At 36.6% G+C, this 24,574-nt stretch overlaps 1 protein-coding gene across 1 annotated transcript in view; it reads left to right on the top strand.

Annotated features, from left to right (window-relative positions):
• Positions 1-24,574, top strand: part of LOC148947458 (monocarboxylate transporter 10-like) — a 71,973-nt gene that overhangs the window by 587 nt on the left and 46,812 nt on the right. Inside the window, exon 2 of the mRNA XM_089095865.1 lies at positions 24,348-24,499. Coding sequence (XP_088951991.1) covers positions 24,348-24,499 — 152 coding nt within the window. The remainder of the gene's footprint in view (positions 1-24,347; positions 24,500-24,574) is intronic.

The following is a 24,574-nucleotide window of genomic DNA, read 5'->3' as shown; positions in this document are numbered from 1 at the left end:
ATCTTCTAAAAGAAAAATCTTAGAAAATCACATGAATTGACCTAAGATGGGTTCGGGGGACAAAAATTCTGACAATTCTGGCACTTTAAGAACATTTTCTAGCAACATTTCTATCACATAAATATACTAAATTTATAGTATTTAATAAAAATAAAATTGCCTTAGTGTCTTCAAGCTTAAGTTTGAGGATGTTGGTGGGGGGGGGGGAGTAGGTTTACAAAAAAAACTAAATTCATCAAAAATTTGTTTGAGTGTTTTTATTCACGGTTTCACGAGCAGGACAAAAATTCGGGGTAGGGTTCAAACCTGGATACAGCCTTGGACATAGACTAAATCATCTAGAAGCCCAGAAAATATATTCAAATGGCTAGGCTGTATTACGCTACTTATGCCCAGGTCAAAATTTACCAATAGACCCACTAGGCCCGGACTTAGGGACGCACTGCCAGGGGTTTAATAAATTATCAATGAGTCATTTTTTCTTAACAAAAACTGGACTGATGCTATTTAATTTCAAAGTGCCATGTGTGCTCCACCCCCGCGCTGCCTACTCACAGAAAAATTATTTTAAAACAACACAGGACAGGTGTGGCTCCCTTAAAAACTATCAAATGTCGCCCGAGAATGGCAGCTGAGAGTCCGGCATCATTTCTCTCTTTCATTACTTTTGGCTCATCAGTTGTATTCTGTTCAGTGATTTAACTATCCCCGAATTTTCGGGGATTTCCCTGAAAATTTCGCAAAAACGGAGCGGCAAAAACGCTTGGGCCTAGTTGCGTCAAAGCTTTAAATCTGGCCCTGCCTATGCCTGATTGATAACATAATTCTTAGCTTCTATGTTCATATCCCTGGAAATTTCCCCACACTCCTTGTGGATTAAATGTTTCTAGAGCGGTCCTCATGTCCTTTGTCATATATTAACGGACTTTTCGCAAATATTATTAGTTTCTCAGCAATTTGTATTGTATGGTTCATAGAGAGCTTAAGTTCAAAATAACAAATTTGTTTTCTAACAGCTCAGTACACATATTTAAACAAAGCAATTGAACCGTTATGACGCATAAATTTGCCACAAAAACGGATAAAATTTGACAGATTATGAAAAAACAGCGGTTTTTGCGCGAAGACACATAAGTGTGAGCCAAAGCTTAAGCATAAGATAGTTCGTCACTATTAAGGAATTACTACTGTCTTATTTGAAAATAAATTTTTATAAGTTTTATAAAACGTTTAGAAATCTTGTGTTGAATAAACGTACATAAAAGCCAAAGACATTCGGTGAACCCTAATTTGTATAAATCTCTCTCCTGTAGATTATTTTTAAAATTAAATTAATTTAATTTAAATTAGAAATTAAAATTAAATTAAATTTAATTAAATTAAATTAAATTTAAATTTAATCTAATTTAATTAAAAAAATTAAATTAAATTAATTAAAAAAACACCTTCCGAAAAATAAGTTTTTCAAAGAAAAGTAAAGGCCATTTAAACTCAGCAGATACAAATAGCCTACCTTTTAAAATTTAAACTCAAAACGACCAGAAATTACTATTAAAGAATAAATGAAACCCAAAACGAACAGAAATTAAATAAACAATGATAGCAAAAACATACAACAAAGTAATAAAATAAATGAATAAATAGATCTTAAAGCAAGTAATGCTTAGACTGAATATGAAAATCAAGCTTAAAACGAAAAAAAATATTTTACTATTGAAGTATAAATGAAACTTAAAACGAGCAGAAATTAAATAAACAATCAATGCAAACAAACATACAATAGATAATAATGCAAATTACTAAATTCAATATTGCTCTCATTCAATATTGCTCTACGGTTTGGCAATCTAATTTCAAGACACATTTACAGAGACTAAACTCAGTTCACAATAAAGCACTTCAAATTTTAGGCCCATCATCGAACAGACTATCAATGGCATCACTTTACAGACTATCTTGCACCGTTTTTTGTTTTAAATATTTTTTAGGAACACTCCCATCACCATTTAAAGGCTTATTCACACTAGTATCACAAATCCATAGTTTAAATACACGATCTTCATCAGACATTTATATACCCCCGACACCGACAGCTAGGTCGGAATTTTCTCCTAGAATTGCGTGTGCTAGAGAGTGGAATGCACTTCCGCAAGAGCTGAAGTCATATAGGTCTCTCGGCTCCTTTAAAAAGAATGTGAAAAATAATCTAACAGATTAAATATATATTTATTAGATTTATTTTATTATTATTATGCTTAGAATTTTTCGATATTATTATTAATTATCATATCTTAGTTTGATACTTCAAGGGGTGTGAGTGGAGGAGAAGTTGTATTAAATTAATTGGAATTTGAGGGCAGGTCGGGCTGGAAATTGGAGAGGACAGGAGGCCACGCTGCATTTAGAGTGTGCAGTTATTACGGGCCCAAACGTGCATCAATGCACAAGGAACTGAGTTAAGTGTATTTTTATATATTTTTTTTTGAATTAAAACCCATATTGAACTTGAACTTGAACTTAAATAAATCTTAAAACCAGTGAAACTTAAATTGAATATGCAAATCAAGCTTGAAACGAACAAAAATCACCACAAACAAGAGTTTGGGTATGACCTCCTTCTCTCACTGTAAAAGTCTAAAACCTACTGTTTCATTTGCACTTTACTAAAAACCAATTTTATGACAAATAGTTATTTTGTACTTAATATTGAAAATAGAAATTAAAATTATAGGGAAATTTTGAACTGATGAGCTTTCAGCAATCAGTTTCATCACACATAAAATATTCAGCTTAATTTATTAGCTCTTTTTGAAGTTTTTAAAAACAAATGTAGTTTCCCTAGAGACAAGTGTTTAGTTACTGCCTCCTTTCCTAACTGTAAATAAAAACCAAAAGCCTACTGCGTCATTGGCGATTAACTGAAAACGGATTATATTACAAATATTTTCTTTTCCAGTTCTTACAGCATTGAAAATAAAAATGCAATTACAGTGAAATAAATTCTTGAACTGATGGATCATTCAACAATTAATATCATTATGCACCAAATATTCAATTTAATGTTGTTTATACTTGCCAAGACTGTTAAAGACGCATATAGTTTTCAGTAAAGCGCCAATGACACAGTATGTTTTAGACTTTTTCACTCTGAGAAAATGAACTACAACTTTTAATTTCCATTCAAATGAACCCGTGTTAGAAGTTTATACGAGCATACCTTCCATAAGAACCATATATGCCCCCAGAGCAATACTTACAACGCCTGCCCCAGCCCTGGGGGGGGTCGACACAGGAGTTTTTCTTATCTACCTTTTAACTATTTCAGATGCAACGCTACGCAACCCGCCCCCCCCACTAGGCCCATCATTCCCCTAAATCCAGCCAATCAAAATTTTGAGATAGCCATTTTGTTCAGCGTAGTTGATTTCCAAATAGAAAATATGTTTTTGAGGAGGACACTCCCCCACAAACCTCAGGGCAAGGGTCTTAAGTTATGCCCTAGGGGCATATAAGGTTTTTATAGAAGGCTTTGTCGTAGAAACTTCAAAAAGGACTCATTCGATTGGAAATTCAAAGGGCTAGTGCCCTTTTTAATATTCGAAAGTGATTGGGGGGCAACTAGCCCCCCCCACGCCAGCATTCCCCCAAACCCATCCAATCAAAATTTTGAGATGACCATTTTGTTCAGCGTAGCTGATTTCCAGTAAGAAAATATGTTTTTGAGGAGGACACTCCCCCACAGCCCTCAAGGCAAGGGTTTTAAGTTATGCCCTGGGGGCATATAGGGTTTTTATAGAAGGCGTTGTCGTAGAAAGTTCAAAAAAAAGTCGTATTCGATTAAAAAATCAAAGGGCTAGTGCCCTTTTTAATAGTCAAAACTGATTTGAAACTAATCCTCCTCTCATGTCCACCTTTTCCCCAAACACATCCAATAATAATTTTGAGATAGCCATATTATTCAACATAGTTTTAAGTTCTCGAAATTAGGTCTTTGAGGATGACAACTCCCCCACAGTCCTTAGGGCAAGGGTTGTAAAATATGCCCTGGGGGCATATAAGGTTTTGTATGGACAACTTTGTCGTAGAAACTTCAGAAAGGGCTCATTCGATTGGAAATTTAAATGGCTAGTTCCCTTTTTAATAGTCGAAAGTGATTCTAAGCCAACTGACACCCCTTCCACGCCCACCATTTCCCCAAACACATCCAATCAAAATTTTCCCATTTTGTTCAACGTAGTTGAAAGTTCTGGAAATTATATCTTTGAGCAGGACAATCCCCCCAGAGTCTTCAGGGGCAAGGGTTATAAGTTATGCCCTGGGGGCATATATGGTTCTTATGGAAGAGATGCTCGTATAAACTTGATAGAGGGCTCATTTGATTTGAAATTGAAAGTTCTAGTTCAATTTTTAAGAGTCAAGAGGGTTAAGCTAGCCCCCCCTCCCCGCACGCTCTTTTTTCCCCAAACCCGTCCACTACAAATTGTGAGATAGTCAGTGTTTTGGAAATTGTTCAAAAGTTAGATAACAAAAACTCTCCCCCAGAGCCCGGGGGATAGGCGTTGTAAGTGTTGACTTGGGGGCGTATATGGTTCTTATGAAAGGGATGCTCGTATAAACTTCAGAGGGGGATCATTTGATTGGAAATTGAAAGTTCTTGTTCAGTTTTTAAGAGTCAAATGATATTCGAGGGAAACTAGCCCCCCCCCACGCACCCACCCTTTTTTCTCCAAGATCATCCAATAAAATTTTTATAGAAGCCATTTCATTCAAAATAGTTCAAATGTCAGATAAGAAAAATTCCTGTGTCGACGGAACTCGCCAGGGCCCGGAGGCAGGCGTATGAGAAATGCTCTAGGGGTAAATATAGTTTTTATGGAAGGGATGCTTGTATAAACTTTAGAGAAGGCTCATTTGATTGGAAATTGAAAGTTCTTGTTCACTTTTTAAAAGTCAAAAGAGATCGGAGGGCAACTAGCCCCCTCCCCTCCAGGCCCTAAATGCATCAGATTAAAATTTTGAAATAGAAATTTTTGTTAAAATAGTTCAAAGTTCTGATAACAAAAAACTCCGGTGTCGACACAGCCCCCCAGGTCCCGGGGGTGGGCGTTGTAAGTTATGTCCTGGGGGCATATAAACAATAAAACAAGTTTTCAATTTTTCCAATTAGCCTACATAAGGACTTTTAGTTAATCAACATGTTTAAAAAACAATTCTTTTTCCATAGTATGCAGAAAATATCCAATAAGAAATGAACTTAAGGTATCCGTTTCCATTTTTTCAAAGGGTTCAATAACTGTAACTATTCTGTATAACTGTGTATAGAAATTGGGACGTTAAGACCCAACAAAATAAACTAATTGGAACTAGATAAAGAATTGGCTATACAACAACTCCCAGAAGTTCTTTCAAACTTAAAAGGCTAAAATATTTAAAATTACTGCCGTACTTAAAACAAGGTTAAAATAAATACTCTGCAATAGATGCAAAATTGCTTTGGCACACAAAATCCTATTAAGGTCAATTCCAAACAGTCCTGATCCTTCTGTTTGAGCACGTGAAATGTTCTAAACACCCTTATTGAAATTATTTTATCAATCCATTCATTGTTGTCAGTCGCTGTCCACAAGTTATGCAAGCTTGTCCATTGTTCATATATAAGGTTTTTATCAAAGAGGTAATCGGACAGACTTTGAAAAAGCCTCATTCGATTTAAATCGAAAGTTTTAGATCCATTTTTTAAAGTCAAGAATAATCGTACAGTAAGCACCCCCCCCCCCTGCCCTGCCATAAAAACTTGAAATTTTTTGCAATCAAAGACGAACAACAATTAATTTAAAAAAAAACTTTCCGAAAAATAAGTTTTTCAAAGAAAAGTAAATAATTTTTAAACTTAAGCTCAGGAGATACAAATACCTGTTAAAATTAAAACTCAGAAAGACCAGAAATTACTATTAAAGAACAAATGAAACCCAAAACGAACAGAAATTAAATAAACAATCATAGCAAAAAACATACAACAAGTAATAATATAAATGAATAAATAGATCTTAAAGCGAGTAATGCTTGGATTGAATATGAAAATCAAGCGTAAAACGAAAAAAATATTTTGCTATTGAAGTATAAATGAAACTTAAATCGAACAGAAATTAAATAAACAATCAATGCGAACAATCATACAATAGATATTAATGTAAATGAATAAATAAATCTTAAAACGAGTGAAACTTAAATTGAATATGCAAATCAAGCTTGAATCGAATAAAAATAACTACAAACAAGAGCTTCGGTATCGCCTAACTGCAGAAGCCTAAAACCTGCTGCGTCACTGGCGCTTTACTGAAAACTATATGAGTCTTGAACAGTCATGGAAAGTATAAACATAATCAAATTGAATATTAGATATATAATTATATTAATTGTTGAAAGATCCATCAGTTCAAGATTTTTTTCACTGTAATTTTTATTTTCATTTTCAATGCTGTAAGATCTGGAAAAGAATAAATTTGTAATGTACGAATAATTCGTTTTCAGTGAAGCGCCAATGACGCAGTAGGCTTTAGTTTTTTACAGTTAAAGAAGGGGGCAGTATTCAAATTTTGTCTGTAGTGAAACTATATTTGTCTTGACCAATCTTAGAAAGAACTAATAAATTAAACTGGATATTTGATGTATAATGATATTAATTGCTGAAAGCTCATCAGTTCAAAAGTACAAAAGAAAACATTTCTAATATAATTCGTTTTGTGTTTAAATTTTACTGTAATTTTAATATTTATTTTCAATATTAAGTACAAAAGAAAAAAATTGCAATATAATTCGTTTTCAGTAAAGCGCCAATGACGCAGTAGGTTTCAGGCTTCTGCAGTTAGGCGATACCCACACTCTTGTTTGTAGTTATTTTTATTCGATTCAAGCTTGATTTGCATATTCAATTTAAGTTTCACTCGTTTTAAGATTTATTTATTCATTTACATTAATATCTATTGTATGATTGTTCGCATTGATTGTTTATTTAATTTCAGTTCGATTTAAGTTTCATTTATACTTCAATATAAAAATATTTTTTTTCGTTTTAAGCTTGATTTTCATATTCAATCTAAGCATTAATTGCTTTAAGATCTATTTATTCATGTATATTATTACTTGTTGTATGTTTTTTGAAAAACTTTTCTTTGAAAAACTTATTTTTCGGAAAGTTTTTTTTAATTAATTTAACGAAATGAACATACGTAAATGCGTTTTTATTATATGATTTTTTAAATGTTTTTACAAATATGACTACCCCACATTTTTTATGATATGCATTTAGGGAAAGAGGGCTTGGGAAGCAGATACTCGCCGATCTCTTTCGGCTCTTAAAAAGGTCACTAATAGTCACAATTTCCATATAAGCAAGCCCCCTTTGAAGTTTAGATGATAACTTTCTGCGTATGATGTGCATCTGGAGCAAAAATAAATTGATTGTAGTGGGAGGCTAGCTGCCCTTCAATTATTTTTGACTCTTAAAAAGTGAATTAAATCTTTCAATTTCCAATCGAATAAGCCCTCTATGAATTTTATACGAGCATCCCTTCCATAAAAACCATATATGTCCCCAGGGCATAAATTACAACGCCTACCCCAGGCCCTGGGGGGGGCTGTGTCGGCACCGGAGTTTTTTTGTTATCAGAACTTTGAACTATTTTTAACAAAATGTCTATCTCAAAATTTGTATCTTATTCATTTAGGGCTGGGAGGAGGGGGGGCTAGTTAGCCTCCAATCTCTTTTGACTCTTAAAATGTGAACAAGAACTTTCAATTTCCAGTAAATGAGCCCTCTCCGAAGTTTATACGAGCATCCCTTCCATAAGAACTATATATGCCCCTAGAGCATTACTCATAACGCCTGCCTCGGGGCCCTGGCAGGTTCCGTCGACATATGAATTTTTCTTATCTGATATTTGAACTATATTTAATGGAATGGCTATTATAAAAATTTTATAGGATGGACTTTGGGAAAAAGGGTGTGGGGGGGGAGAAGCTAATTGCCCTCGGATATCTTTCGACTCTTAAAAATTGAACTAGAACTTTCAATTCCCAATCAAATGAGCCCCCTCTGAAGTTTATAAGAGCATCCCTTTCATAAGACTCATATACGCCCCCAGGACAACACATACAACGCCTATCCCCCGGGCTCTGGGGCGCGTTTTTGTTATCTAATTTTTGAACAATTTTCAAAACACTGGCTGTCTCAAAAATTGTAGCGGACGTTTTTAGGGAAAAAAGGGGGTGTGGGGGGGGGGGTTTGTTTAACTCTCTTGACTCTTAAAAAGTGACCTAGAGCTTTCAGTTTCCAATCAAATGAGCCCTCTATGAATTTTGTACGAGCATCCCTTTCATAGGAACCATACAAGCCCTTAGGGCATAACTTAGAACGCCTTCCCCTGTGCCCCAGGGGGTTCTATTGACACTGGATTTCTTATCTGACCTTTGAACTATTTTTAACAAAATGTCTATCTCAAAATTTTTATCAGATGGGTTTTGAAAAACAAGGCGTGGGGGGGGGGCTAGCTGCCCTCGGATCTCTTTTGACTATTAAGAAGTGATCTCGAACTTTCAATATCCAATCAAATGAGCCCTCTCTGAAGTTTATACGAGCATCCCTTTCATACGAACAGGATATACCCCAGGGCATAGCTTACAACGCCTGCCCCCGGACCCTGGGGGGTAGTGACAACACGTTAGTTTTTGTTATCTGACTTTTGAGTAATTTTTAACTTAATGGGTATCTAAAATTTTATTGGTTGCATTTGGGGAAAAAGGTGCGTGGGGGGGGGGGGGCTAGTTGCCCTCCAATCTCTTTTGACTCTACAAAACTGACCTAGAACTTTCAATTTCCTATCAAATGAGCCATCTCTGAATTTTTTATGAGCATCCCTTCCATAAGAACCATATATTTCCCCAGGGCATAACTTACAATATCTGGCCTCGGGCTCTGGGGGCTGTACTGATCCCTGAGTTTTCGTTATATTGTCTTTGAACTATTTAAAAAAAAAGCTATCTCAAAGTTCTTATCAGATGGGTTTGATGAAAAAACAGCGTGGAGATGGGAGCGGCTAGGTGTCCTCCAATCTCTTTTGACTCTTAAAAAGTGAACTAGAACTTTCAATTTCCAGTCAAATGATCCATCTTTAAAGTTAATACGAGCATCCCTTCCATAAGACCCATATAGGCCCCCAGGGCATAACTTACAACGTCTGCTTCTGGGCCCTGGTGGGTTGGGTCGACACCGGGATTTTTCTTATATGATCTTTGAACTATTTTTAATAAAATAGCTACCTTAAAATTTTTATTGGATGCATTTGGGAAAAAAGGATTGGGGGGGGGGGCAGCTGGTTACAATCCAATATTTTTTGACGCTTAAAAAGTGAACTAGAACTTTTCATATCCAATCAAATGAGCCCACTCTGAAGTTTGTACGAGCATTCCTTCCATAAGAATCATATGTGCCCCCAAGGCATAACTTATAACCCTTGCCCCTGAAAACTGTGGGGGGAGTGTCCTGCTCAAACATATAATTTTCAGAACTTTCAACTAAGTTGAACAAAATGGCTATATAAAAATTTTTATTGGATGTGTTTGGGGAAATGGTGGGCGTGGAAGGGGTGTCAGTTGCCTTAGAATAACTTTTGACTATTAAAAATGGAGCTAGCCATTGAAATTTCTAATCGAATGAGTCCCTTCTGAAGTTTCTACAACAACGTTGTCTATACAAAACCTGATATGCCCCCTGGGCATAACTTACAACCCTTGCCCTGAAGGCTGTGGGGGAGTTGTCATCCTCAAAGACCTATTTTCCAGAATTTAAAACTACGTTTACTAAAATGGCTATCTCAAATTTTGATTGGATGTGTTTGGGGAAAAGGTGGGTTTGAAAGGGGGATTAGTTGCCCTCCAATCACTTTCGACTGTTAAAAAGGGCACTAGCCCTTTGAATTTCCAATCGGATGAGCTTTTTTTAAAGTTTCTACGACAACGCCTTGTATAAAAACATTATCTGCCCCCAGGGCATAGCGTAAAACCCTTGCCCTGAGGGTTGAGGGGAAGTGTCCTCCTCAAAGACCTGATTTCCAGAACTTAAAACTACGTTAAATAAAATGGTTATCTCAAAATTATGATTGGATGTGTTTGGGGAAAAGGTGGGCGTGAGAGGAGGGTTAGTTGCCCTCCAATCACTTTTGACTATTAAAAAGGGCACTAGCCCTTTGAATTTCCAATCGAATGAGCTTTTTTTGAAGTTTCTACGACAGCGCCTTGTATAAAAACATTATCTGCCCCAGGGCATAACTTTAACCCCTTGCCCTGTGGGTTGTGGGGGAGTGTCCTCCTCAAAAAATTATTTTCTATCTGTAAATAAACTACGCTGAACAAAATAGCTATCTCATATTTTGGTTTGGAGGTGTTTGGGGAAATGATGGGCGTGGGGGGGATAGGTGCCCTCCAATCACTTTTGACTATTAAAATTGGTACTAGCCCTTCGAATTTCCAATCGAATGAGCCTGTTTTGAAGTTTCTACGACAACACCTTCTAAAAAAACATTACATGCCCCCAGGGCATAACTTAAAACCCTTGCCCTGAGGGTTGTGGGGGAGTGTTCTCCTCAAAAACATATTTTCTATCTGGAAATCAACTACGCTGACCGAAATGGCTATCTCAAAACCTTGATTGGATGTGTTTGGGGTAATGATGGGTGTGGGGGGGGGCTAGTTGCCCTCCAATCACTTTTGACTATTAGAAAGGGCACTAAAACTCTTGATTTCGAATCGAATGAGCCCTCTTCGAAGTTTTTACGACGACCCCTTCCATATGAAGTTCCTCTGGGAAAAAAAATAATAAAACATTGGAGCCCTATGACCAAACCCCCGTTGCCTCTGACCAAACCCCGGGAATCGACTTGTCAATTGTAACTTGGGTATGTGCCGGAATGACTTTACTATGTTATGATTAAGTTGTGACTGAGAATGTAGACAAGAGAAATAAAAATCAAGTCATATTTTAGGGAAAATCACGAAAAAAAAAAATCAGGAAAAGTGAAAAAAATCAAGTCAAACCCTATTTTAATGATGTAAAACAGGATTTAATTCTTTTAAAAATTTTGTCAGGTTTTGTCTTGCGTGAATCAGTAGAAACGGTAATGCAAAAGACTTTATGTAACATTTCTTGAAAAAGTTAGATTTAAACCCCTCCCCCTTTAAAAAAGCTAGTTATGTCTTTTTCGTCTCCTTCTTTTTTGATTATTTAGAGACACTAATGCATTATCTCAATGCAATTTAGGACTCTTCGGTGACTAGAATCAATCCCCAGCCCACGTATAGCCAAACAGAAATAAACCTCCACTGTGCCCCCGCAGTGTTGCTAGTTCTATCTCTTCTTAAGCTTCTTGTTTGAATTATTATGGACATGCAAAACGCCTGCTACTTTTCCTTGTTAAAATTAATTTAAAAAAAAAATTTCCACAAAATAAGTTTTTCAAAGAAAAGTAAAGAACTCCATTAAACCAAAAATGAGCAAAAATTAAATCAAATAACCTACCAAGCGTGAAACTACCACAGATCAGCATCGATAAGTAAATGAAACCCAAAACGAATAGAGATTACAATAAATAACCAAGTCAAACTCAAAACGAGCAGAAATTAACATGAATAGGGCTCAAAATCCCTATGTTTTCCCAAGGCCAGAACATTAGCTAAAGCTGACGGCTCTCAAGTCTATGCACCAACCCCTAATATTTTTGTCAATGTTGAAAAAGGTACCCGTCAAGGTGCTGTTTCTTCCCCTTCACTCTTCAATAATGTAGTTCTTGATGCACAGTCAGCTGTTCCCACATCAATCATCTTTGCCGGTCTTGATTTATCTCTCGTATGTTATGCAGATGACATTCTGAATGGGAGCCGCACTATCCAGCGCATGAGCGAGATTTTCGCAACGCTAAAATCTGAGTATGAAAAACTAGGTCTTCAGTTCAATGCTGAAACATCCGACTTTGTATTCTTAAATTGGAAGCAAGTGTCACCTAGGGATATTCCTCTCGGAAATAGTAGGATTAAGCCAGTAGATCATATCACCTACCTCGGTCTTCCCATTGGTTCGTCAGTAATGCACACGCGACAACTATTAATTGCTCACATTCAGCGTAGAGTTGGGTTATCATATGCTTCTTTTGTAACTAATAAGTTACGGTTCAACCGCCATCTTCTCTCGAAACTTTTTAACTCTTTCGCTCTACCACATTATTTGTACATATCGCCGTTTTGGAAAATGCTCACAAATTCTGTCAAGTCAAAAATTCGTTCAGTTTTCTTCCGGTTCGCAAAATATCTTTTACGTTTTCCCCCTTGGACGCGCAATTCTTATCTGATTAGAAAATTCAGCATTGCTGACCCTATTATAGCCGTGGAAAAGCAAATTCGTGCTTATAATTCCCGTTTAATGAAGTTGAATCATCCCTGATCGTCAGTATTAACCCATTAGTTAAGATGTATTTGTTGTTTTTTTTTTTTTTTTTTTTTTTTTAAGTGCTTGTTTTCGCGCTTAGTGTAATTAGTGTTTGGTTGGTTTTTTTTTTTTTGTGTTTTTTTTTTTTTTTTTTTTTACCAATTACGGCTTGATGCAATGATGTTATTTATGTTTTTTCAGTATTTAGGAGCCTAAAAAAAGAAGAAAAGAAACATGCCGTATATACTCGTGTACCTACAGAGCAGTATATAATTGTGTTTTTCTTTCTCGTTTTATGTAATTTATTCCAAATACAGATTTAGAGCTTAGATCCAGCATTCGTCAATAAAAACCACATGTATAACTCCTAAGTTTATGTTTATTGCTTTTTTTTTTGTTGTTTTGCTTATTGCTCCGTATTTTCCTTTTTTGTATGACGGGTTTTACAATAAATAATAATAACAATAATAATTTGCACTTTACTGAAAAATATAAATGTTTTTACTTTTATAACTTCAATAAATCAAATACTATTAACATTTTGATTTTTAAATATCAGCATATGTATATTAAATTGACAATGCACATGCATTTGCATTTTTTTTTTCGTTAAAGTGCAAATTATGTTCTGGACTTGGGAAGGCATAAGGGTTTTGAGCCCTACTCATGTTAATTTCTGCTTGTTTTGAGTTTGACTTGGTTATTTATTGTAATTTCTGTTTGTTTTGGGTTTCATTTATTTATCGATGCTGATTTGTGGCAGTTTCACGCTTGGTAGATTATTTAATTTTATTTTTGCTCATTTTTGGTTAAATGGAGTACTTTACTTTTCTTTGAAAATCTTATTTTGTGTAAAAAGTTTTTTTTTAAATTAATTTCTGTTCGTTTTATATTGGCATAGTCTTTTCAGGGAAGAAGAAAATAATACTTTAAATACTTTCGTTATTCTTAAGACTTTATAGTTTAGCCAGCTATTTTTATGCTGGAGAAAAATTTTCAGCAATTTTAAAAAACATACACCCTTTTAAAAATCAGGACACAAATAGTAGTGTTTAATTTAGTTTCATACCTTCTCTAGTTAACCTGAAATAGAAAACTTGATACCATTCGCAAAAAAAAAATCTGTTTACTTTCTTTATTAGCTTGGATACACTTACTCTATTTTGATTTGGTTAAATTTTAACAGCAGAAACAGCCCCGAAAGTGTGAACACAATACCCTCAGTCGTTCTTGGGATACTGCTGAGATGACTTATTGGGAGTTAGCATTAACACAGTACACTTTGATTTAAGCTCAAGGCAAGATTTAGTTTTTAAACATAATGGGCAAATGGGAGGGTTTGCGTGGGAGGTGGAGTAGTTGCCCTCCAATCACTTTCGACTATAAGAAATGGCATTAACCCTTTCCATTTTCAATCAAATGAGCCCTTTTCGACGTTCCTACGACAACTCCTTCGATACAAAGTGCCCTGGTCTAAACAAAAGAAAAAAAAAATAATAATACATTGTACCCACATCGATGTTTACTATAAAAATGTCAAGCCTTCCAATTACTTTCGACTATTAAAAAGGGTATTAGCCCTTTTAATTTCTAATCGAATGAGCCCTTTTTGAGTTTCTAAGAGAATTATTTCTATAAACACCTTATATGCCACCAGGGCATAAATTACAGCCCTTGCCATGAGGGCTGTGAGGGGTTGTCATCCTCAAAGACCTAATTTCTAGATCTTTCAACTACGTTAAACAAAACAACTATCTCAAATTTTTATTAGATGTGTTTGGGGAAATAATGGGGCGTGAGAAGGGCGTTAGTTGCTCTCCAATCACTTTCAACTATTGCCCTAAGGGTTAGGGGGGGTGTCATCCTCAAAGACCTAATTTCTATTTGGAAATCAACTACGTTGAACAAAATGCCTATCTCAAAATTTTGATTGGATGTGTTTCAGGAAATGGTGTACATGGAAGGGGCTGTAGTTGCCTCCCGATCACTTTCGACTATTAAAAAGGCCACAAGCTACTCCAATTCTCAATTGAATGAACCCTTTCCGAAGTTTCTACGACAACTTCTTCGATAGTTCCTTCGGGGGTTATCATCCTCAAAGACCTAATTTCTAAAACTTTTAACTACTTTGAACAAAATAGCTATCTCAAAATTTTGATTGGATGTGTTTGGATAAATGGTGGGTGTGAGAGGGGGGTTAGTTGCCCTAAAATCGTTTTCTACTATTAAAAGGGCACTAGCCCTTTGAATTTCCAATCGAATGAGCCCTTTTCTAATTTTCTACGACAAAGATCTCAATGAAAACCTTATATGCCCCCAGGGCATAACTTATAACCCTTGCCCTGAAGACTGTGGGGGGATTGTCCTGCTCAAAGGTATAATTTCCAGAACTATCAACTACATTGAACAAAATGGATATCTCAAAGTTTTGATTGGATGTGTCTTGGGAAATGGTGGGCGTGGAAGGGGTGTTAGTTATCTTTCAATCGCTTTCGACTATTAAAAAGGCACTAGCCATTTCAATTTCTGTTAGTTCAACTAACTAGCGTAGTTGAACTAACTTTCAACTACGTTGAAGAAAATTGCTATCTCAAAATTTTGATTGGATGTCTTTGGGGAAGTGGTGAGCGTAAGAGGGGGGTTAGTTGCCCTCCAATCACTTCCGATTATTATAAAGGGTACTAGCCCTTTCAATTTCCAATCGAATTAGCCCTTTTTGAGGTTTCTACGACAACAAGTTCTATAAAAACCTTATATGCCCCAGGGCATAACTTTCAAACCTTGCCCTGAGGGCTGTGATGGGGTTCTCATCCTCAAAGACATAATTTCCGGACCTTTCAATTACATTGAAAAAAATAGTTATCTCAAAATTTTGATTGGATGTGTTTGGGGAAATGGTGGGCGTTAGAGGGAGGGTACTTGCCCTCCAATAACTTTCTACTATTAAAAAATCCAGTTTCAAGTTCCAGTTGAATGATTCCTTTTTGAATTTTCTACGACAACGCTTTCTATTAAAAAAAACTTATATACCCCCAGGGCATAACTTACAATCCTTGCCCTGAGGGCTTTAGGGGGAGTGTTATCCTCAAAAAACATGATTTCCGGAATTTTTAGCTACGTCGAACAAAATGGCTATCGCAAAATTTTGATTGGATGTGTTTGGGGTAATGGTGGCTGTGAGAGGGGTGTTAGGTTTCCTCCAATCACTTTCGACTATTAAAAAGGGCAAAACCCTTCTAATTTCCAATCGAATGAGCCCTTTTGGAAGTATCTACAACATCACTACCTATAAAAAAACCTTTTATGCCCCCAGTGCATAACTTACAACCGTTGCCCCGAAAGTTCTGAGGGGGTTATCATCCTCAAAGACCTAATTTCCAAAACTTTTAACTACGTTGAACAGAATGACCATCTCAAAATTTTGATTGGATGTGTTTGGATAAATGGTGGGCGTGAGAGGGGGGTTAGTTGCCTTCAAATCACTTTTGACTATTAATAAGGGCAATAGCCTTTTGAACTTCCAATCGAATGAGCCCTTTTTCAAGTTTCTACGACCAAGATTTCAATGAAAACCTTATATGCCCCCAGAGCATAACTTATAATCCTTGCCCTGAAGACTGTGGGGGAAGTGTCCTGCTCAAAGGTGTAATTTCCAGAATTTTCAACTACGTTGAACAAAATGGCTATCTCAAAATTTTGATTGGATGTGTTTAGGGACATGTTGGGCGTGGAAGGGGTGTTAGTTACCTTCCAATCACTTTCGACTATTAAAAAGACACTAGCCATTTCAATTTTCAATCGAATGAACCCTTTTTGAGGTTTCTAAGACAACGCTTTCTATAATAACCCTATATGCCCCCAGGGCATATCTTACAACCCTTGCTCTGAGCGCTGTGGGGTGGTTGTCATCGTCAAAGAACTTTCAACTACGTTGAACAAAATGGCTATCTCAAAATTTTGATTGGATGTGTTTGGGGAAAAGGTGGGCGTGAGAGGGGGGTTAGTTGCCCTCCAATCACTTTCAACTATTAAAAAAGGCACTAGCCCTTTGAATTTCCAATCGAATGAGCCTTTTTTGAAGTTTCTACGACAATGCCTTCTATCAAAACCTTATATGCACCCAGGGCAAAACTTACAACCCTTGTCCTGAGGGCTGTGGGGGAGTTTCCTCTTCAAAAACATAATTTCTATTTGAAAATCAACTACGTTGAACAAAATGGCTATCTCAAAATTTTGATTGGATGTGTTTGGGGAAATGGTGGGCATGGAAGGGGCTGTAGTTGCCTCCCGATCACTTTCGACTATTAAAAAGGCCACAAGCTACTCCTATTTCCAATTGAATGAGCCCTTTCCAAAGTTTCTACGACAACTTCTTCGATAGTTCCTTCGGGGGTCATCATCCTCTAAGACCTAATTTCTAAAACTTTTAACTACTTTGAACAAAATACCTATCTCAAAATTTTGATTGGATGTGTTTGGATAAATGGTGGGTGTGAGAGGGGGGTTAGTTGCCATAAAATCGCTTTCTACTATTAAAAAGGGCACTACCCCTTTGAATTTCCAATCGAATGAGCCCTTTTTCAATTTTCTACGACAAAGATCTCAATGAAAACCTTATATGCCCCCCGGGCTTAACTTATAACTAGTGCCCTGAAGACTGTGGAGAGATTGTCCTGCTCAAATGTAAAATTTCCAGAACTTTCAACTACGTTGAACAAAATAGCTATCTCAAAATTTTGATTGGATGTGTCTTGGGACATGGTGGGCGTGCAAGGGGTGTTAGTTACATTTCAATCGCTTTCAACTATTAAAAAGGCACTAGCCATTTCAATTTCCAATCGAATGAGCCCTCTTTGAAGTTTCTGAGACAAAAATTTCTATAAAAACCTTATAGGACCCCAGGGCATAGCTTACAACCCTTGCCCTGAGGGATGTGGGGGGTTGTCATCGTCAAAGACCTAATTTCGAGAACTTTCAACTACGTTGAACAAAATGGCTATATCAAAATGTTGATTGGATGGATGTGGGGGAAAGGTGGGAGTGAGAGGGGGGTTAGCTGCCCTCCAATCACTTTTGACTATTAAAAAGGGCACTAGCCCTTTGAATTTCCAATTGAATGAGCCTTCTTTAAAGTTTCTACAACAAAGCCTTCTATAAAAAAACCTTATATGTCCCCAGGCCACAACTTACAACCCTTGCCCTGAGGGCTGTGGGGGAGTGTCCTCCTCAAAAACATAATTTCTATCTGGAAATCATTTACGCTGAACAAAATGGTTATCTCAAAATTTTGATTCGATGTGTTTCGGGAAATGGTGGGCGTGGAAGGCGCTGTAGTTGCCTTCCGATCACTTTTGACTATTAAAAAGGGCACAAGCTACTCCAATTTCCAATTGAATGAGCCCTTTTGAAGTTTCTACGACAACTTCTTCGATACAAAGTGCCCTGGTCTAAAGGGATAAATAATAAATAATACATTGTGCCAACATCGTTCTTATATGCCCCCAGGCATAACTTAAAACCCTTGCCCTCAGGGCTATGGGGGAGTGTCCTCCTCAAAAACATAATTTCTATGAAGAGCTTGTGCCCTTTTTAATAGCCGAAAGTGATTGGAGGATAACTATTACCCCTCTCACACCCACCATTTCCCCAAACACACCCAATCAAAATTTTGAGATAGCCATTTTGTTCGACGTAGTTAAAAAGTCTGGAAACTATGTTTTTGAGGATGTCACTCTCCCCAAAGCCCTCAGGGCAAGGGTTGTAAGTTATTCCCTGGGGGCATATAAGTGTTTTTTTTTATAGAAAGCGTTGTCGTAGAAACTTTGAAAGGGCTCGTTTAATTGGAAATTGAAAGTGCTAGTGCCCCTTTTAATAGTCGGAAGTGATTCGAGGGCAACTAACCCCGCGCTCGCGTCCACAATTTCCCCGATCACATCCAATCGCAATTTTGAGATCGCAATTTTCTTCAAAGTAGCTGGAAGCTCTGGACATTAGGTCTTCGATAATGACAACCCCCTCTAGCCCTCAGAGCAAGGGTTGTAAGTAATGCCCTGGGGGGATAAATGTTTTTGTTGAAAGAGTTGTCGTAGAAACTTCAAAAGGGCTCATTTGATTGGAGCTTGAAAGGGCTAGTGCCTTTTTTAATAATTGAAACTGATTGGGAGCAAACTAACGCCCCTCTCACACCCACAATTTCCTCAAACACATCGCATCAAAATTTTGAGATAGCTATTTTGTTTAACGTAGTTGAAAGTTCTGGAAATTAGGTCTTTGAGCATTGCAACTCCCTCACAGCCCTCAGGGCAAGGGTTTTAGTTTATGCCCTGGGGCATGTAAGGTGTTTATAAAAATCTGTGTCGTAGAAACTCAAAAAGGGCTCATTCGATTGGAAATTGAAAGGGCTAGTGCCCTTTTTAACAGTCGAAAGCGATTGGAAGGCTTGACATTTTCATAGGCAGTGCAATTGCGCTGTTTAAGTAAATAAGGATGTTGGCATAATGTATTATTTATTTTTGGTTCTTGGTTTCAGACCAGGGCACTTCGTATCGAAGAAGTTGTCGTAGTAACTTCGAAAAGGGTTCATTCGATTGGAAATTGGAGTGGCTTGTGCTCTTTTTAATAGTCGAAAGTGATTGGAAGGCAACTAACACCTCTTCCAAACCAACCGTTTCCTCAAACACATCCAATCAAAATTTTGAGATAGCCATTTTATTCTGCGTAGTTGATTTCCAGATAGAAATTATGTTTTTGAGGAGGACACTCCCCCACAGCCCTCAGGGAAAGGGTTATAAGTTTTGCCCTGGGGGCATAAAAGGTTTTTTATAGAAAGTGTTGTCGTAGAAGCTTCAAAAAAGGCTCGTTCGATTGGAAATTCAACGGGTTAGTGCCCTTTTTAATAGTCGAAAGTGATTGGAGGGCAACTAGCCCCCCTCTCAAGCCCATGTTTTCCCCTAACACATCCGATCTAAATTTTGAGACAGCCATTTTATTCAACGTAGTTGAAAACTCTGGAAATTAGGTTTTTGAGGATGAGAACCCCCACAATCCGCAAGGCAAGAGTTGTAAGTTATGCCCTGGGGGGAATATAAGGTTTTTATAGAAAGTGTTGTCGTAGAAGCTTCAAAAAGAGCTCATTTGATTGGAAATTGATATGGCTATTGACCTTTTTAATAGTCGAAAATGCTTGGAAGGCAAGTAACACCCCTTCCCCACCCACCATTTATCCAAACACATCCAATCAAAATTTTGAGATACTATTTTATTCAAAGTAAAAGGTCCGGAAATTATATCTTTGGGGAAGACACTCCCCCCACAGACCGCGAAGTAAGGGTTGTAAGTTACGCCCTGTGGGCATGTAAGGTTTTTATTGAAAGCTTTGTCGTAGAAACTTAAAAAAAGGTTCACTTGATTGGAAATTCAAGGGGCTAGTGCCCTTTGTAATAGTCACAAGTGATTTAAGGCCAACTAACCTCCCTCTCACGTCCACCTTTCTCCCAAACACATCCAATCAAAGTTTTAAGATGGCCATTTTGTTCAAAGTATTTAAAAGTCTTAGAAATTAGGTCTTTGAGGATGATATCCCCCTCAAAGCCCTCGGGGTAAGGGTTGTAAGTTATGCCCTGGGGGCATATAAAGTTTTTTATAGATAGTGATGTTGTAGAAACTTCAAAAAGGGCTTATTCAATTGGAAATTAAAAGGGCTTGTGCCCTTTTTAATAGTCAAAAGTGATTGGAGGATAACTAACACTTGTCTCACACCCACCATTTCCCCAAACAAATCTATTGAAAATTTTGAGGTAGAAAGTTTCTTCAACGTAGTCGGAAGTTCTGCAAATTAGGTCTTTAAGGATGACAACCTTCCCCCCCCCAGCCCTCAGGGCAAGGGTTGTAAGTTATGCCCTGGGTGCATATAAGGTTTTATTGAAAGATTTGTCGTAGAAACTTCAAAAAGGGCTCATTCAATTGGAAATTAAAAGGACTAGTGCCTTTTTTAATGGTTGAAAGTGATTGGAGAGCAACTAACGCCCCTCTCAAGCCAACCATTTCCCCAAAACATCCAATCAAAAGTTTGAGATAACCATTGTGTTTAACGTAGTTGAAATTTCTGGACATTAAGCCTTTGAGGATAACCGAGTCAAACTCAAAACAAGCAGAAATTAACACGAGTAGGGCTCAAAACCCCTATGTCATCCCAATGCATAATTTGCATTGTACTAAAAAAAATACAAATGAATGTGTATTGTCAATTTAATATACATATATTGATATTTAGTAATCAATATGTTAATATTATTTAATTTATTAAATTTATAAAAGTAAAAACACTTATATTTTTTCAGTAAAGTGCAAATTATGTTCTGGCCTTGGGATGGCATAGGGGTTTTGATCCCTACTCGTGTTAATTTCTGCTTGTTTTGCATTTGACTCGGTTATTTGTTGTAATTTCTGTTCGTTTTGGGTTTCATCTATTTATCGATTCTGATTTGTGGTAGTTACACGCTTGGTAGATTTTTTGATTTTATTTTTGCTCATTTTTGGTTTAATAGGGTTCTTTATTCTTCTTTGAAAAACTTATTTTTTGGAAAAAGTTTTTTTAATTAATTAATTAAAAAACAAGTTCTTTTAACTGAAAGTAAGGAGCGACATTAAAAAATAAAACGAACAGAAATTATTCCGTATTTGAAAGGGGATCTCCCCTCCTCAACACCTGGCTCTTTACACTATAGTTTGATTCTGTCTCACAACAGTCACAACTTTATTTTTTAAAACAATAAGAAACTTTAGCGTAAAGAGCGAGGTGTTGAGGTGGGGACAGCCCTTTTCAAATGCGGAATAATTTCTGTTTGTTTTAAGTTTTAATGTCGCTCCTTAGTTTCAGTTAAAAAAGAACTTTTTTTTTATTTAATTTCTGGAAGTTTTTGAATTATTGCAAGTTTTGATTTTGGCTCACCGTACATGAATAATTAAAACAAAATTTGCACATTAATATTACCTTTTTTGGTTAAATGACTTTCACGAAAGTTGTTTAATTTTATTTACGAACTTTATCATTAGTAATAAATATACGTAACTTACTAAATAGCTTATGTAACGAACTTCTATATTCGTATGTTTTTATTACGTATACTAGGGGGTTCGCCCCCTAGTCAATACCTCGCTCTTTAAGCTAAAGTTCGAATTTTTTCCAATTCTTTAAAAATAACCCCTTAATTACAAAGGCTGTTAATTAGAATAAATAGCTCTTATCAAATGATTAAAAAAATTCAGCGTAAAGAGCGAGGTATTGACTAGGGGGCAAACCCAATCATATACGTAGTGATTTCTGTTTGTTTTAAGTTTTGATGTTGCTCCTTACTTTCATTTTAAAAACCTTCTTTTTATAATTTAATTTCTGATTGTTTGTTTAAATAATGGTGCGAAATTTGGTACCGTCTTCTTATCACTGTTCCATCCCCCTTGGAAACTTCCTCCATGGAAATAAACTCCCACGTAACCCCCGTCCCCCCCCCCACTATCAGAAAAAATCCCCCCCTGAAAACGTCTGTATACTTCCCTATAACCAATACTATATGTAAACAATGGGCAAAGTTCATAAATTGCAGCCCTTCCCCCGGGGATTGTGGGGGATTAAATCATCCTCAAAGACATAGTTAATATATTTTCGACCATGTTGAACAAAATGACTATCTCAAAATTTCGATTGGGTGACTTTGGGAAAAAATGAGCGTGGGAGGGGACTAGTTGCCCTACATTTTTTGGTCACTTATAATGGGCAGTAGAACTTTTAATTTCCGTTCAAATGACCCCTCTTGTGATATTCTAGGACCACTGGGTCGATATTATTATCCCCGGGGAAAATAAAAATAAATAAATAATAATAAACACGCATCCGTGATCTTTCTTCTGGCAAAAAATACAAAATTTCTCATTTTTGCAGATAGGAGCTTGAAACCTCTATAATAGGGTTCTATGAAACGCTGAATCTGATGGTGTGATTGATGGTGTGATGAATCTGATGGTGTGGTGTGATCATTATGGTCCTATGACTTTTAGGGAGTGTTTCACCCTTTTTTCGAAAATAAGGCAAATTTATCTCAGGCACGTTACTTTTTAATGGGTAAGATTAAACTTGATGAAACTTATATATTTGAAATCAAAACAAAATTTGATTCTTTTGATGTATCTATTGGTATAAAAATTCCGTTCCTTAGAGTTTAGGCAACTATTAGAGTTTCCTAGAGTTTAGAGCCGGGTCGCTCCTTGCTTACAGTTCGTTACCGCGAACTGTTTGACTAGGTCCGTAATTTCACTAAATGTTTATATGACTGGGTCTAGTAAAAAAATTATTTATAATAAAAAAAACTCCATTAGTAATACTTCCTGCCACAAATGACCGAAATTAACTTTGTTTCTATAGTAACGGTCTTTGTTAATTCATAATTTCTTTAGCTTGTAGTTTTTATTTTTAGGCTCATTGTGGGAAAATTTTTTCTTTTTTTTAAGGACCTCATTAAAAACTCATTTTTGGGGGAGGATATCAAACTCACTTATTGTGCCCCTTCTTCTGAGAATGTAGCAATCGGACCTTAGTCCATTGAAACATCTTCGCTTGAACAAATCTCTAGAATTGATATAACATCTTGGTTGCCCAAAGTAGAGACAACCTAGTAAATAACGAACCACGGCCCATAGTAACCAGAAATTTTAAAACGCTTTTAAGGGACAAAAATGCCAAGTGAGAAAAAATTTCAATATGAAGCTGATTCGAGAATGGTAGCTACTATTTGTTTAATCGTATCAGTAAAAGTTTGCTGATAAATTTTTGGGAATTTGAAAAAATGTTTTATGAAGTGCGGTTCATATGCATATCTAGTGTTACCTGCATTTCAAGTCATATTATCAGGTAAGCTAGCCGTATATTTCAAGTGATACGCAGCGGCCGAGACATCGATGCTTAGGCTGCTCCCAATCACAAGTGTGAATGCGAGTTCGTGCTCTGGCTTGGGAAGTCAGCTTCGTTTTTCACTGATATTCCTGACTAGTAGAAAACTGCCAGACCGTAAGTTGCTAAGCTGGCAAGAATTAATTAAAGTTAGAAAGTGATCCCACGCTACAAGTGGAACATATTTCCCCTCAGTGGTTTATATAATTTAAATTTTATAGAGATATAATTTTAGGTATAAAAGATATATATTTTATAGAGATAAGGTGGTTAAGACAATGAAGGTTTGATCAATCGTCAAATAATATATTTTTCCCAGTTAGCATCCGAAATAATTTTCATTCGCCAGGTGGGCTTTCCATGCGTATTCCTGACTGCTGTTTTCCAGACTTTAAGACCTGGTTTGTCATTAATATCTTCCTGAGATTTTGTGCATAGCTGACTACAGTGACGTCAAATTTTATGAACATGGCCACAAATATAGGATTAAATATTCAGCTGTTCATGGAGATTTTCTCATCAATATCGTTGAAGTTTGTTTTCATAAATTTTTCTCCCTTTCAAGAGCAGATAGATTTCAAAGAAATGTTTCCATACAAGACATTCTCTTATCACCGACATCTTTTTCAAAGTAAATCTTTCGAAGAATTGTACTTTTGGCAGATTTCTACACGAAAATGACGATACGTGGGTGGCCTATGTCATACCAAGTGTCTGGTAACACTGCTTCAAAGCATAGACACAGTTTTCCGGCTTTTTTTCTAGCTAGACAATCATTTGAACAACGTTTCCATAAATACAATGAACAACAGGTTGTCGGAGCTTGCTTTCACTCGCGGATAATCGCAAAATCAAATTGAAAAAGTTCCCAGGTGGAAAAAAAATCCTATAGCTTCTAAAATATATTAGTCACACACTGATCTTTTCTAGCTTTTGTCGGTTCACTTTCAATTGGGATGACATTTCTCATGTCTCCAGTAGCTGGAATACTCATCGATCTCGTTGGTGCCAAAAAAACAGCCATGCTGGGAGGGATGATGGCTGTCAGCGGAATTGTAACATCTGCGTATGCACTGAATAAGGTAACAATAGCCTATTCTACAGCTATTACTACTGTTTGAGGCAGCCACACTGACAACCACTCCTCCTCCATACCA

The sequence above is a fragment of the Artemia sp. Qi Xiang Cuo genome, chromosome 10, assembly GCF_049724085.1.
Source record: "Artemia sp. Qi Xiang Cuo chromosome 10, ASM4972408v1, whole genome shotgun sequence".
Taxonomy (NCBI): domain Eukaryota; kingdom Metazoa; phylum Arthropoda; class Branchiopoda; order Anostraca; family Artemiidae; genus Artemia; species Artemia sp. Qi Xiang Cuo.
The sequence above is the reverse complement of the archived record's forward strand: the minus strand, read 5'-3'. Positions and strand labels throughout refer to the sequence as shown.